The sequence below is a fragment of the Cavia porcellus genome, unplaced genomic scaffold (genome assembly GCF_034190915.1).
Source record: "Cavia porcellus strain 051 isolate PalLab524CR breed Dunkin Hartley unplaced genomic scaffold, mCavPor4.1 scaffold_9, whole genome shotgun sequence".
In the NCBI taxonomy this organism is placed as follows: Eukaryota; Metazoa; Chordata; class Mammalia; order Rodentia; family Caviidae; genus Cavia; species Cavia porcellus.
Window position 1 is genome coordinate 75,983,015 of NW_026947492.1, and position 13,725 is coordinate 75,996,739.

Sequence of the window (13,725 nt, forward strand, 5' to 3'; positions counted from 1 at the left end):
ATAAGGTCAAAAGTGATAGAGACACTTCACTATAAAAATCATCCTACAATTAACTGGAAATCTATATACCACTACAATTACTCCATATACATGGTATATCACCTACATTTAGATTAATAATCTTTTAGTAGAATAGCTATGCTAATCTTCAGAACATGATAGATTAGAAAGAACACTAATATTTAGAGATTCAGGTATATGAATCCTGAAGACCTCTAATTTAATCTCACAATTTTTAACTTCAGCACTTCTGCTTTGCTGTTTTTTTTTTGTTTTGTTGTTCTTGTTTTTTGTTATTCTGTCATTGTTTTATTTTTGTCAAATTCAAACTTCCTATTAACATTTGAAATTTCTATAGATTTGTATATGTAACTACCATGTGTATAATTTTGTTTCTGAAAGAAGGAAATACTTTAATAAAATATTACAAAAATTTAAATTTAAATAATTTAGATCTAGCTTGCAAAATCTATTTTTTCTATATGTAACTAAAATCTATTTTTTCTTTATGTAACTGTGAGAAAACTTTTTTCCTTAATTGCCTTTTTCTGCATTTAATAAAAGATTCTAGATATCAATTAAAACATCTCATAGTATGAGTTAGTTTTACTAATCTATTATGCATATTACATATATTATAGTTTATATTTTAATTAATGATATGTGATAATTTCCACATTTATTCATTAGACTTTCAATGGCTGTAAAGTACTATGATATCCATCAAAATTAATTTTAGTCCTTTGTTGAACCTTTGTGTTGTCTGCAACTTAAAAATGTAACAACAAACACAGTTATTTATAACAAATGCCTTCTGCATCTCAAACTATTTGTATGAGATACAGAAAGCATACAGAAGACAACAAATAAAATTAACAGTAGTTTCTACAATCTAGGTTTAAAAAAATTAACAAACATATACAAAACAAACTAGTAATTTTAGCAAGCAAGAAGCAACGTGCGTGTATGTACGTGTGAAATGAAACTGATAGAAAATCTTTAAAAAGAATCGTAAGACACCCAATCCTATACTTTTTCCAAGATTCAAAATACTCCTGCCACCCCCTTGTGCAAGAGAAGGCAAAATCAGACAACCTTTGGATACAGAGGGACTGCCATATGGAAAGATTAGGTATCTCATAGACAATGGTATTTTTGAAAGGCTTCACACACAACTGGCATAACTCTCTGTCTTGCCACCACACACAGACACACACACCCACTCTCACACACACTCACACACTCTCACACACACAGCATGCTGTACCACATCACAAAGTTGCTATCAGAAGATTAGAAGCCATTTGTAAACAGCATAGGCAGGATATTAGGAGCCTGGGCGATTCCTCCCAGGGGAAACTGACACAATTAAAAAACAGCTGCAAGGATCCCGCTTGATAAGCTCATGATAACCTCCTGGCCCACAAGTCCTGTGTTCAAGCACACGGCACTTCCAATTAGGTTTGCCGTTCTTTGCTGATATAGAACTCTTAGACAAAGACAAGCAGGAAATCCTTATAATGCTAGACACAAAAAACAAAACAATGACAGAACAACAACAAATTAAAGTAAAAAAATAAAACACCTGCTCAGAAGTGCTAGAGGGTAAACAAGTGGTAAAGACTTGCAGGAACATACAGCCTCTCTCCAGGACCTGGATGCTTTCTAGCTGGCAAACAAGAGTCTAGGGAAGGAAAAAGAAGTGGCTCCCTGGGATTTGGGAGGTGGCTGGCAGGAAAACTAGGAACCAGAAAGAAGCTGCAGAAATGGGGCCCAAGACATAGAAAAGAAAGCGGCAATCCGGAAGGCATGCCCCAGCTCCTAGGGAAGGAAACGAAACCTGTCTCCTCAGACTCAAGGGAAGCCTGAAGAGGGCTGGCAGCGCCAGGCAGAATCAGCAGACTGGACTGGCAGCGCCAGCCCGTAGAAAAGCCCATGGATACCAGATATGGTAGTGCATGCCAGCACTGGGAGGGTGGGAGGAAATTCAGTGTGGTACCCACCACACACGAGAACATCTATTAACCAGGAGCAATTTTAGGAATGGGTTAATTGGTTAAGGCTAAGCTGCAGAACAAATACTGCAAAATACATGTCAGGGTCTTGGGGATCACCTTACCACAAACTGGCTGGAAGACAGCCAGAGACAGTAGTCAGAGCTAAATATAGACCCATAAAAAGTTTAACCTCGGGGCTGGGGATTTAGCTCAGCAGCATAAGTACCTGCCTTGCAAGCAGGGGTTGTGAGTTCGATCCCTGGTACTGATAAAAATGAAAAAAAAAAAAAAACAGAATTAAAAGTTTAACCTCAAACAGGGAGGAATGTGAGAGTCTGGCCTGCAATGGTAAGAAGTCAGGCTGATCAGGAGTGGTCCTCAGAGGGGCCTGGGTCTGAAAGTGATGGCATTAAGTCCAACAGACTACGTGGACCCTCCCCCTCGACTTGTTGCCTGCACCTAGCACACAACTGTCTGTTTATTTTCTCCATCTGCCAGGGTGTTAAGCACATGCCCTTGTTTAGACAACTGCCATACCCTGAGGTATACGGACAGAAAGACTTCTGAAGCAGGCGGCACCTCTAACTCACAGGTTATAAAGCTAGTCTAAGAAGGCAGTGACTTGGGGTGCACAGGAAAAGTCGGAGTAGCTGGAGTGAGCACAACTCCAAGGCAGACACCATTCACCAGCCACGCACCCCACCTCCCTCACCCCACCACGAGAAAGGTGGAGGGGTATTCAGCATTCACACCAAAGTGTGAGTACAGAAACAAAATAGGTCTTAGCAGTGACTGACTACACTATCCACATATGTAGCGGATGCAATTTTGCAGACCTTCCAAAGAAACCACTCATTCAAAAACACAGTTTAATTTTTTTGGAATCATTTTTTTCCCTCATTTTTGAGGGAGATTGTTTTATTTTATTTTTATTTTTATTTTGCTCTGATTTTTCTTTCTTCACTGATAGTGATAGCTTTGTTATTCTGTTACTTTTACATAATTCGATTTTCTTTTACTCCTTAATATCTTTTATAACACTGTTCTCTCTTTTATAACCTCTTTTTCAAATCTTCGTTCATAAGCTTTACTAATACTTAGATACTTGGTTAACTCTATGAAATATTGTTACATTCTTTTCTATCATTAGTGGTGGTCAGTTATTGCAGTTGGTAGATATTTACTAGATGTAAATATATTTAGCTAGACTTTATGTCTATAATTATAGATCTCTTCTATATGGTTCAGGATAATACAGTGATAGCTCTTATTGATTTTTATCGTATGTTAATAACCAGTTTGTCATTTTTTGTTTTTTGTATGAGGAATGGAACCCAGAACCTTGTGCTTGCCAGGCAGGTGCTGTACCACTGAGCTATATCTCTGGCCCTCCTGTTTGTCTTTGACTTGATTATTATTGCTGACTTGGCCACTATTGCTAGGGTGGCACATCGCTGCTATCAATTGGCTTTTCTTTACGCCAATATCTGGCTTATCTCTGTATCATCAATTCATTTTCAAAGAACTGAGTGCTTAGTCAATCACACTCCCTTTCTTCTTCTGAATGGAGAGGTGGTTGCACCTTGAGACCAAGGCATAGGGCTACAGTTCTTATGGCCAAAGGGCACAGCAGACATTAACTGAAGAGATTACCACACAAGCAACAAAGCCTTTCCAATACAATAGACCCATGAACCTCAGCACAACAAAGCAAAGCAGAACAAAATAACTGTGATATAACTAAATGGATAACACAATGATAGAAAACATGAATGATCAGTTTAGCAAATAATTAGCATTCATCAAAATGTACCGAACTAAAACAGTAAAGATTAAAAATTCTATTGAAAGTACGGGCAGTACAAGTGACCGCTGTGAGGAATGAGTGTCAAACTTAGAAAACTTGGCTGATGGATGCAGGTAGCCTCATACTCAGAGACACCTTAAAAATAAGAGCATATGGAAAATGGATCCAATAGTTGCTAGAAGACACAAGAATAATTCAAGATTAATTGGAATTAGGAAAAAAAATCAGGAGATAGCACAAATGGGATTTTTTTAAAAAAAAAAACCTGTTTACAGAAAAAATGGCAGAAAACTTTCCAAATATGGGAAAGGAATTTAATATTTAGATAAATATGGCAAATAAGAATCCCAAGTAGTGAGAATCAGAAACAAACCCATGATATATCATACTTAAAATCCAGAAGTCCAACAGAAGGGCAGAGCCTCACAAGCTACTAGAGAAAAACCAACAAACCACTCATAGTGGAAAACCCATAGAATTACAGGAGACTTCTCAGCACAAACCTTAATGGCAAAGAGAGCTTACAATGAAGTATTTCAAATACTAAAAGAAAACAGCTTCACACCCAGATTAATATGCCCTGCAAAACTATGCTTCAAAATCAGTCAAGGAATAGTGCTTTCCAAGACAAAGAACACCTAAAGAAATCTATGCCCCTAAAGGGGTACCAAAAAACCTTCTCAAGAATATCCTAGAAAGAGACAATGAAGCCAACAAAAGTCAAATGGAACAACTGTGGCAAGTAGGATGAGAAGTTAAGCAAAAGCAGAGAGGAGGTCAGCAACAGGAAAACAATCTAATGACAGAAATTACTCAATACTTTTCAGTAGTAACCATCAATGTGAATGGTCTCGATTATCTAATCAAAACACAGACTGACAGACTGGATCAAAAAACAAAACCTAACAGTATGCATTATACGAAAAACACACTTAATCTAAAAACAGTCCTGGGCATAGTAGCATATGTCTATAATTCCAGCATTCGGGAGACTGATGCAGGAAGATTGCCATGAGTTCAAGGGCAGTCTGAACTAGATGGCAAGACCCTGTCTGTTGGGAGCCGCGTCTGTGATAGCTCGCCTTGCGCGGCGGACGTGCGGCCTGTGGTAAAGAACAAAGCCTGAGGTAGATTACCCCTCCCATCGAATATGTTAGTTTCCTGCTTACCGCGTAAACAACCCGCTCAACAATATAGTCTGCCTGGCAACTGATGATGTTAGCCAATCAGCTTGCCTTGCTTACTTTAACATGATTGGACACTGTACCCGTATATATACCGGTGCCACCCCTGGGCGGAAGTAGAAGCCAGGTAGAAGCCCAGAAGTAAAAGCCCAAAAGGAGCCGCGGAGAGCGGACCGGTAGAGGCTTTGGGGCAGACTGAAGCACAAAAGGAGCCGCGGGGAGCGGACCAGAGGAGGCTTCAGCTGGGAGAACCCAGGGCAGGCTGTACGGAGAAGGAAAATAAAAAGAAAAGGTTGTCCACTACCAGACTTTGTCGTGTGTCCTTCCTGCCGGCCGGGAGCGGACATCGACATTTGGAGGCCCGCCCGGGGACTGATCACCCCCGAGACGTGGAAGTGGACAACGCTCCAGTACAGAGCTGCGAGACAGGTGAGTTGGGGATAAGCCTGGGCTCTGGGTGGCGCGCACCTACAGGGCTTTTAGACTCCCCTCAGGCTCACGCGTAAGTGGCGGATTCCTTGGGCCTCACGCGGTGAGTAACATATTAAAAGATGGGAAACATGTTAGGTAGCAACACTAAGAGCGAGGGTGGTTGTGGAGAAAGCCCTCAAGAGCTTACAAAAGTACGCAGGGTATCTGAGCAGGCCCAGTCAGGGAGCTCCCGAGAGGGGTCCGTCAAGGGGAACAAGGATGCTAAGGAGGAGGACGGGGCTCTAGCCTCGGAGTCGTCTGACTCCGAGGACGAGGGAAAGTTGAATGGCAAGGAGGCCAAAGAGACCAGCTGTCAGGAGCCTAAGTCGCTCAATAAGGAGTCGCAGGGTTCTTTTCCAGCGTTGCCCCGCGAATTGCGCTCTGCTCAACCTGGTCTGCGGAGGAGTAGAGAGCTCCTGAGCGCTCCCCGGCGCGAGAGGGAGGCGAAGCCTTCCGCCCCACCTTGGGGGCCGTTTCCGGAGGCGATTCCTCGCCACGAGGCGGCCGCCTGGGAGCTCTCTCCCCTTTCGCCAGAACAGGAAGTGATGCACGGGCCCCCATTTTCCGCCCAATCACGGCCGCTGTCCTATGCTCCGCCGCCGGCGGGTCGGTATTTTTACAGGCGGCTTTGGCAGGGGGGACGCTTGTCTCATGAGGTACATCCACCTGGGATAGATAGTGGCCCCTACGGGATATTTCCTGTACAAGTAGCTATGGGCCAGGGACGCAATGTATGGGAGCCTTTTGAGATAAAGCAGATTAGAGAACTTAAAAATGCAGTTACAACCTTTGGGCCGACTGCGCCTTACACCATTGCCATGCTGGAGAATCTGTCTTCTGGGCCCCTCACCCCCGCGGACTGGATTCAGCTGGCAAAGGCGTGTCTGCCCTCGGGCAGTTACCTGGATTGGCGAGCCTGGTACGCAGAGTTCTCTGCAGAGCAGGCTGAGAGAAACGCCAATCGGGGAAACCGGGGGTGGAACAAGGAAATGCTTATGGGAGAAGGTCGGCACGCTGATGACCAGACCCAGTTCCCCGGCGCTGTCTATGAACAAATCAATGCCATAGGGCTCCGCGCCTGGAAACAGGTAAGTGGTGCCGGAACAGCCTCCTTGTGTCTTTCAAAAATAATTCAGGGTACCACAGAGCCATTTGTTGACTTTGTGGCCCGAATGCAAGATGCTGCCGATAAGATATTTTCTGATCCGGGAGTGGCTCAACCGCTGGCAAGACAGCTGATTTTTGAGCAATGTACAAAGGAGTGCAAGGCAGCGATAGCTCCTCATAAGAACAAGGACCTCAACGCCTGGATTAGGATATGCAGAGAGATAGGGGGGCCTCTCTCCAACTCGGGAGTGGCTGCTCTCCTGGCCGCGGCTGTACAGCAGAGGGGACCTCGCGGGTTAGAAGGGGAATGTAAGGCTAAAGGGTGTTTTGCCTGCGGGGAGCCAGGACACATTAAACGTCATTGCCCAAACAATGCAGATGCTAGGCCTCGCCCTAGGAATGAAGAACCATATGTTTGTGGGCGATGCAAAAAGGGATCACACAAAGCTGAGGAGTGTAGGTCGGTCTTTGATGCTCAGGGCAACCGTATTTGTGGACAAGATGCTAGAGAGCCAAAAAACGGCCAGAGGGGGCCCCCTTCACAGGTGGGCCCCCGCCCCAGAGACAGGACAGCTCAGGGTGGCAGCCTTCAACAAGGGCCACCCCTGGGTCAGCAGGTGTGGACCTCAGTGTCGCCTCAGGACTTATATTAGTGCCTGATATGGGTGTTCAAGTGGTTGAAACCACCTTTAAGGGACCGTTACCCGAAAATTCCGTGGGTCTGGTGATCGGGAGATCCTCCACGGCCCTTCGGGGTCTCACAGTAGTCCCAGGGGTCATAGACTCAGACTACACAGGACATATTAAAATTATGGTTCAATCTCTTGTGGGTACTATGGTAATCAATAAAGGAGACAAGATAGCGCAGCTCTTGCTGCTCCCCAGTCTCCACAAGAGATTTCCCTCAAAGCAGAAAATTAGAGAAAATCAAGGTTTCGGTTCCTCAGGGGAAGTCTTTGAGGGACTCCATATGACACTTGGTAAAAGGCCCATGCTCTCACTTAAGGTCAATGGCAAGAATATAACAGGGCTCCTAGACACAGGAGCTGACCGTTCCATTATCTCCAGAAAGGATTGGCCTTCCAACTGGCCCACCAACACTGCAGATAACACGCTGCAGGGCCTGGGGATGGTGTCAGCTCCTCAGGTTAGTGCTTCAACCCTGCTCTGGTGCGATGAGGAGGGTCATCAGGGCCATTTCCAACCGTTTGTGTTGCAGTTGCCAGTGTCTCTATGGGGAAGGGACATCCTCACTCAGATGGATGTCACGCTTACGTCAAACTGCTCCCCCCAGGCTAAGGATATACTCAGGAACCAGGGATATACCCCCGGCAAAGGCTTGGGCAATGCCCTGCAGGGTCGGACATCCCCAATACCAGTAGAAAACAAAAAAGGTAGGCAAGGATTGGGTTTTTCTTAGGGGCCGCTGAAGAAGCTCTCCTACCCACTTCGATCAAAATCACCTGGAAATCAAATGATCCGGTTTGGGTACCTCAGTGGCCCCTGCCTAAGGAGAAGCTATTAGCCTTGTCAGAAATAGTCAGTACACAACTTAGATTAGGACATATTAAGCCGTCAACCTCCCCATGGAACACCCCCATTTTTATAATTAAGAAAAAGTCTGGCAAGTGGAGGCTGCTCCATGATCTAAGGGCGGTCAACGCACAGATGCAGCCCCTGGGGGCGGTCCAGAGGGGGCTGCCAGCTCTCTCAGCCATCCCTCAGTCCTGGCCAGTTTATGTTATAGACCTTAGAGACTGTTTCTTCTCAATTCCCCTGCACCCAGAGGACACTCATAGGTTCGCCTTTACTTTGCCCACCATTAACCAAGAAAGCCCTGATCTCAGATACGAGTGGGTAACGTTGCCCCAAGGTATGGCCAACAGTCCCACTATGTGTCAGATTTACCTTGATTCCCTACTGGCCCCCCTACGAAAATCCTTTCCCAAGATAAGATGTATGCATTACATGGACGACCTTTTGTTCAGCGGCAGGGACCCAGACATGCTAAATAATATGCTCAGCCAGTTGGTCGAGGCCCTGAGACAAGCTAATCTGCATGTTGCCCCCGACAAGATTCAGGGAGGAGAAATGGTGACCTACTTAGGCGCGAGAATCTCCCCTATGCTAGTCTCTCCGCAGAAGGTCACCATTAGGATGGATGGCGTTAGGACCCTAAATGACATGCAAAAGCTATTGGGAGACATTAATTGGATTGGGCCATATTTACATATACCAAATTCAGATCTCAAACCCCTGTTCGACCTTCTGAAGGGAGACCCAGATATAGCCTCCCACAGGAGGCTCACTCCTGAGGCAAGAGCTGCCTTACAGAGAGTGGAAAAAGCCTTAGGTGGGGCTACCTTACACAGAATTGAACCAGGGCGACCCTTTGATGTCTGTTTGCTACAGACTAGTCTACAGCCTACAGCGGTGATTTGGCAGAAAGGACCACTACTGTGGATACACCCTAAGGTCTCACCTGCAAAAGTCATAGAGCATTACCCGGAGGCAGTCGCTTCATTGGCCCTTGAAGCGCATGATAGAGCTGTCCAACATTTTGGCTCAGGACCACAAGCCATCCGAGTACCCTATACCGCCAGCCAGATCAAGACCCTGGCTGCCTGCATAGATACCTGGGCCATTCTGAGATGTGTTTTCCATGGGGATATAAACAATCAATACCCTAAAGACCCTATCTTGTCATTTGTCACTCAGCACCCTATAATTTTTCCAAAGGTTACTGCCTCTGAGCCATTAGTCCTAGCAACTACAATATACACAGATGGCTCCAAGACGGGGATGGGCGCCTATGTGATCCTAGGCAAGCCCCCGGTTACCATACAATTTAAACCAGATCAGCCTCAGGTGGTAGAACTGCAGATCGTTAAAATGATTCTTGAACGGTTCTCAGAAGCCATTAACATTGTCTCCGATTCTAGGTATGTGGTCAATGCTATGCAAGTGCTTGAGACTGCCAGTTTAATTAGATCCACTTCCACAGTGGCTGGACTGTTCCTGTCTATCCAGACATTGCTTCAGAACAGACACCATAAGGTCTTCACCACCCACATAAGAGCACATACATCCCTGCCGGGGCCCATGGCACAGGGGAATGCGGCTGCTGACACTGCCACTCGCCCGTTATGGATTTTTACCCTACTAACACCAATCGAGCGAGCCCGTGCCTTCCATGATAAGTTTCATGTTAATGCCAGGACACTAGCAAACCATTTCCATGTTTCTAGAGCAGATGCACGAGATATCGTGCGACTATGTGACTCCTGTGCCACATACAAACCTGCCATACCGATGGGAGTAAACCCTCGAGGTTTGATCCCTGGTGATGTTTGGCAGATGGACATCACACATATACAGGAGTTTGGGACTCTTAAATATGTTCATGTTTCCACAGACACCTGTTCTCACGTCATATTCGCAACAGCAGAAACAGGTGAAAAAGTGTCTAATGTGATCAATCATTGCCTGGCAGCTTGGGCCGCATGGGGCAAACCAAAAATATTAAAAACTGATAATGGACCAGCCTATATAGGCAAAGCCTTCAATGAGTTCTGCAAAATGATGGAGGTTCAATTAAAACATGGTATCCCATACAATCCCCAAGGTCAAGGAATCATTGAGAGGGCTCATAGAAGCCTCAAAGAAATTTTACAAAAACAAAAAGGGGGAGTAGGCCAAGGCCTGGCCCCAAAGGCACGATTATCCATGGCACTATTCACACACAATTTTTTAAATTTAAATAATGATAATCGCTCCCCAGCTGTGGAGCACTGCAACCCTTCCCCCAACCATAAAGGGTGGGTGAAGTGGAAAGATGTCCTGACAGGACAATGGATGGGCCCGGATCCAGTGGTCAGCTGGAACCGAGGCGCGGTTTGTGTTTTCCCACAGGAACCGGGACGAGAACCACTGTGGATACCGGAGAGACTGACACGGGCAACAAAGCCCTCGACTGAAGATCAGACCTGCCCTACTGGAGATCCATCACAGACCAACCAATAAGATGAATAGAAATAGCGGTAGCCCGAAATGGACAAGAAGATCCTCAGGCATATGCATGGCTTGCTCAATTGGCCCACGACCGAGTCTAGATATGGCGGGCATCCCTCATTCTCCTCCATAAGGTGACAATACACAGCAGGGTAGGTGAGTCAATGACGGGTAAGAGCGTGCCTCCCCAGCACGACTCGACCTAAGCCAGGCCCTACCCCATCCTGCACGTAAGCCGCTGGACTGTTAGATGCTGCCCAGGTCTAAATTTCTCTCCGAGGGGATTTCTTTACGGAGAGGAAATGAGTGCAAGCTTGTGTGCATCCAGGTTCCGTCCAGTTTGTGCCTGGCCCTAGAAAAAGGACGAGGGCCTCAGGGCCTTGGCAGACCATGGCATGGCCAACCAGGGTCTAAGCCAAGGACCTACGGTGGGCCTACACATAGGGCATAAGCCTCTGCACCCAGTCCAGGAAGGGCTACGATGCGCACATTCATAAAAAATAAAATAGGGGGAGATGTTGGGAGCCGCGTCTGTGATAGCTCGCCTTGCGCGGCAGACGTGCGGCCTGTGGTAAAGAACAAAGCCTGAGGTAGATTACCCCTCCCATCGAATATGTTAGTTTCCTGCTTACCGCGTAAACAACCCGCTCAACAATATAGTCTGCCTGGCAACTGATGATGTTAGCCAATCAGCTTGCCTTGCTTACTTTAACATGATTGGACACTGTACCCGTATATATACCGGTGCCACCCCTGGGCGGAAGTAGAAGCCAGGTAGAAGCCCAGAAGTAAAAGCCCAAAAGGAGCCGCGGAGAGCGGACCGGTAGAGGCTTTGGGGCAGACTGAAGCACAAAAGGAGCCGCGGGGAGCGGACCAGAGGAGGCTTCAGCTGGGAGAACCCAGGGCAGGCTGTACGGAGAAGGAAAATAAAAAGAAAAGGTTGTCCACTACCAGACTTTGTCGTGTGTCCTTCCTGCCGGCCGGGAGCGGACATCGACACCTGTCAAAAAAGAAAAAACCCAAACAGAAATTCATAGACTAAAAATCAAAGGATGGAACACAATATTCCATGCAATGGGGGCCCCAAAAGAAGCAGAAGTAGCATCCTATTTTCAGACACAGTGGACTTTAAGCCAAAACTGTTTCAAAGAGGCAAAGAACTCACTACATATTAATTGAGGGAACAAGTCAGCAGGAACAGATAATGATTATAGATACATATGCATAGAACACAACATAAAACAAACACTACGGGACATAACAGCAGCACAGTGAGTGGGGGAGCTCAACACCTCACTATCACAAACAGACAGATCACTTAGACAAAAATAACAAAACATACCAGAGCTGAACCACAACTTCAAACGCATGACCTTAATAATATCAACAGTGTTCCACTCTACCTCACACTAACATTCTCAGTAGTGTGTGGAACTTTCTCAGAATGGAATACATGATAGCCAGCAAAGCAAACTACATTAAGTACAAAAGAACTGACATTACCCCATGTATATGATCAGATCATAGCATGAGACTAGAAATCAATAGCAAAAGCAACCACAGAAGTTATGCAAATGCACTAAACTTAAACAATATACTCTTGAATAATCAATGAGTAACAGAAGAAATCAAGGAAGAAGTAACCAGATCCTAGAATCAAATAACAATGCCAGAGTGACACACCAGAACCTCTGGGGCACAAGGAAAGCAGTCCTTAGAGGGAAGTTCATAGCTGGACGGCCCCATCAGAAAAATAGAGCAAACTCAAATTAGTAACCTAATGATGCACCTGGCGGTCCCGAACTACAAGGATAATCCAGACTCCAGAAGACATAAGCCTAGACTATCAAGAGTCAACCAATGAGATCATATCAAATTGAAAAGCTTCCGCACAGCAAAGGAAACAACCAACAGAGTAAAGAGACAACCACAGCAGTGATAGCAAACCTTTTAGAGCTTTCAATGGTACAGACAGCCTGCTCTGGCACATGTGCCATAGGTTTGCCACTACTGATCTAGAGGACAGGGAAATAGTTTTGCCTGCTATACCTGTGACCTGTAGGACTATTATCTACATCATAAAGAACTGAAAAAGTCAGACAACCCAAATAGAAAATGTTGCCCAGAAAATGGACAACTGAAGTGAAGACACATTTCTCAGAAGTGTAAGCGGCCAATAAATGCATAATGAAATGTTCAACATTGGTGGCCAATACAGAAATGCAAATTCAAACAGCACTGAGGTTCCATCTCACTCCAGAAGAAATGAGTATGAGCAAGAAAGAAATCAAGGAACAGTGAATGCTTGCAGGCTATGGGAAAAGGAGCCCTGCCACACTGCTGGTGGGAGTATGACTACTGTGCTGCAAACACCATGGAGCTTCTTCAGAGAACGAAAAGCACCAGTCACATTCACCCCACTATTGCCTTCCAGTGATGACCCACGCATAGCCATGCTCACAGCAGCAAGGCACACACTAGCTGAATCTTGCAAGTGGCCTGTGTGTCCATCTGCAGACGAGTGGCGAAGGAGATGGGTTAGGGTTAGGGTTAGTGTTCCTCTGCTACTAAGAAGATAAACTTGAGCCATGTGTAGAAAAGTGGATGCACCTTGAGATAGCAGTGTGAATGGAAATACATCAAACAAGCTGAAACATCTCTTAGAGGAGAAACCCAAAGTACTGGACATGTGAATTAAAGAGCAAAATAAAAGAAATACAGTGAGCAGGGGGACAAATCTTTATCAAACAGGAAAGGGACCAAGAGATTGAAGAAAGGAGGTGGGGAGGGGGAAGGGGAAGCAAAGAGAACTCCGATGCAGTCCGTGCATGCACCATTAGCACATGATCGGCACGTACTGACAAAAATGAAATCAAAAATAGAAATAACCTACAAAATTTCACACAGCTGAAAAACAGAAGATGTCAGAACCGAAAATGCTTCGAAGTACTTAAACTGCGAATGGAAACACACCTCCAACAAGGCACATCATTCGGACACTGCAGAAGGAGAGGGAATAAAGAGAATCCTCAGGGCTTCCACCTGAGTGGTGACAGGTCTATGCTATGAATACCTTCGAACTTTACAGCAGCCACAGTGGACCTTTTAGACAAAAAGCTATTGTAGCATAGGACTCTACCTACATTCA

The 13,725-nt window shown here is 45.5% G+C and overlaps 1 protein-coding gene across 9 annotated transcripts in view; it reads right to left on the reverse strand.

Annotated features, from left to right (window-relative positions):
• Positions 1-13,725, reverse strand: part of Elp4 (elongator acetyltransferase complex subunit 4) — a 195,056-nt gene that overhangs the window by 139,508 nt on the left and 41,823 nt on the right. The window contains exon 3 of one of the 9 annotated variants that reach the window (XM_063256732.1): positions 11,529-11,577. The exons of the other annotated variants lie outside the window; for them this stretch is intronic. Coding sequence (XP_063112802.1) covers positions 11,529-11,577 — 49 coding nt within the window. The remainder of the gene's footprint in view (positions 1-11,528; positions 11,578-13,725) is intronic. 9 annotated transcript variants of the gene reach the window in all.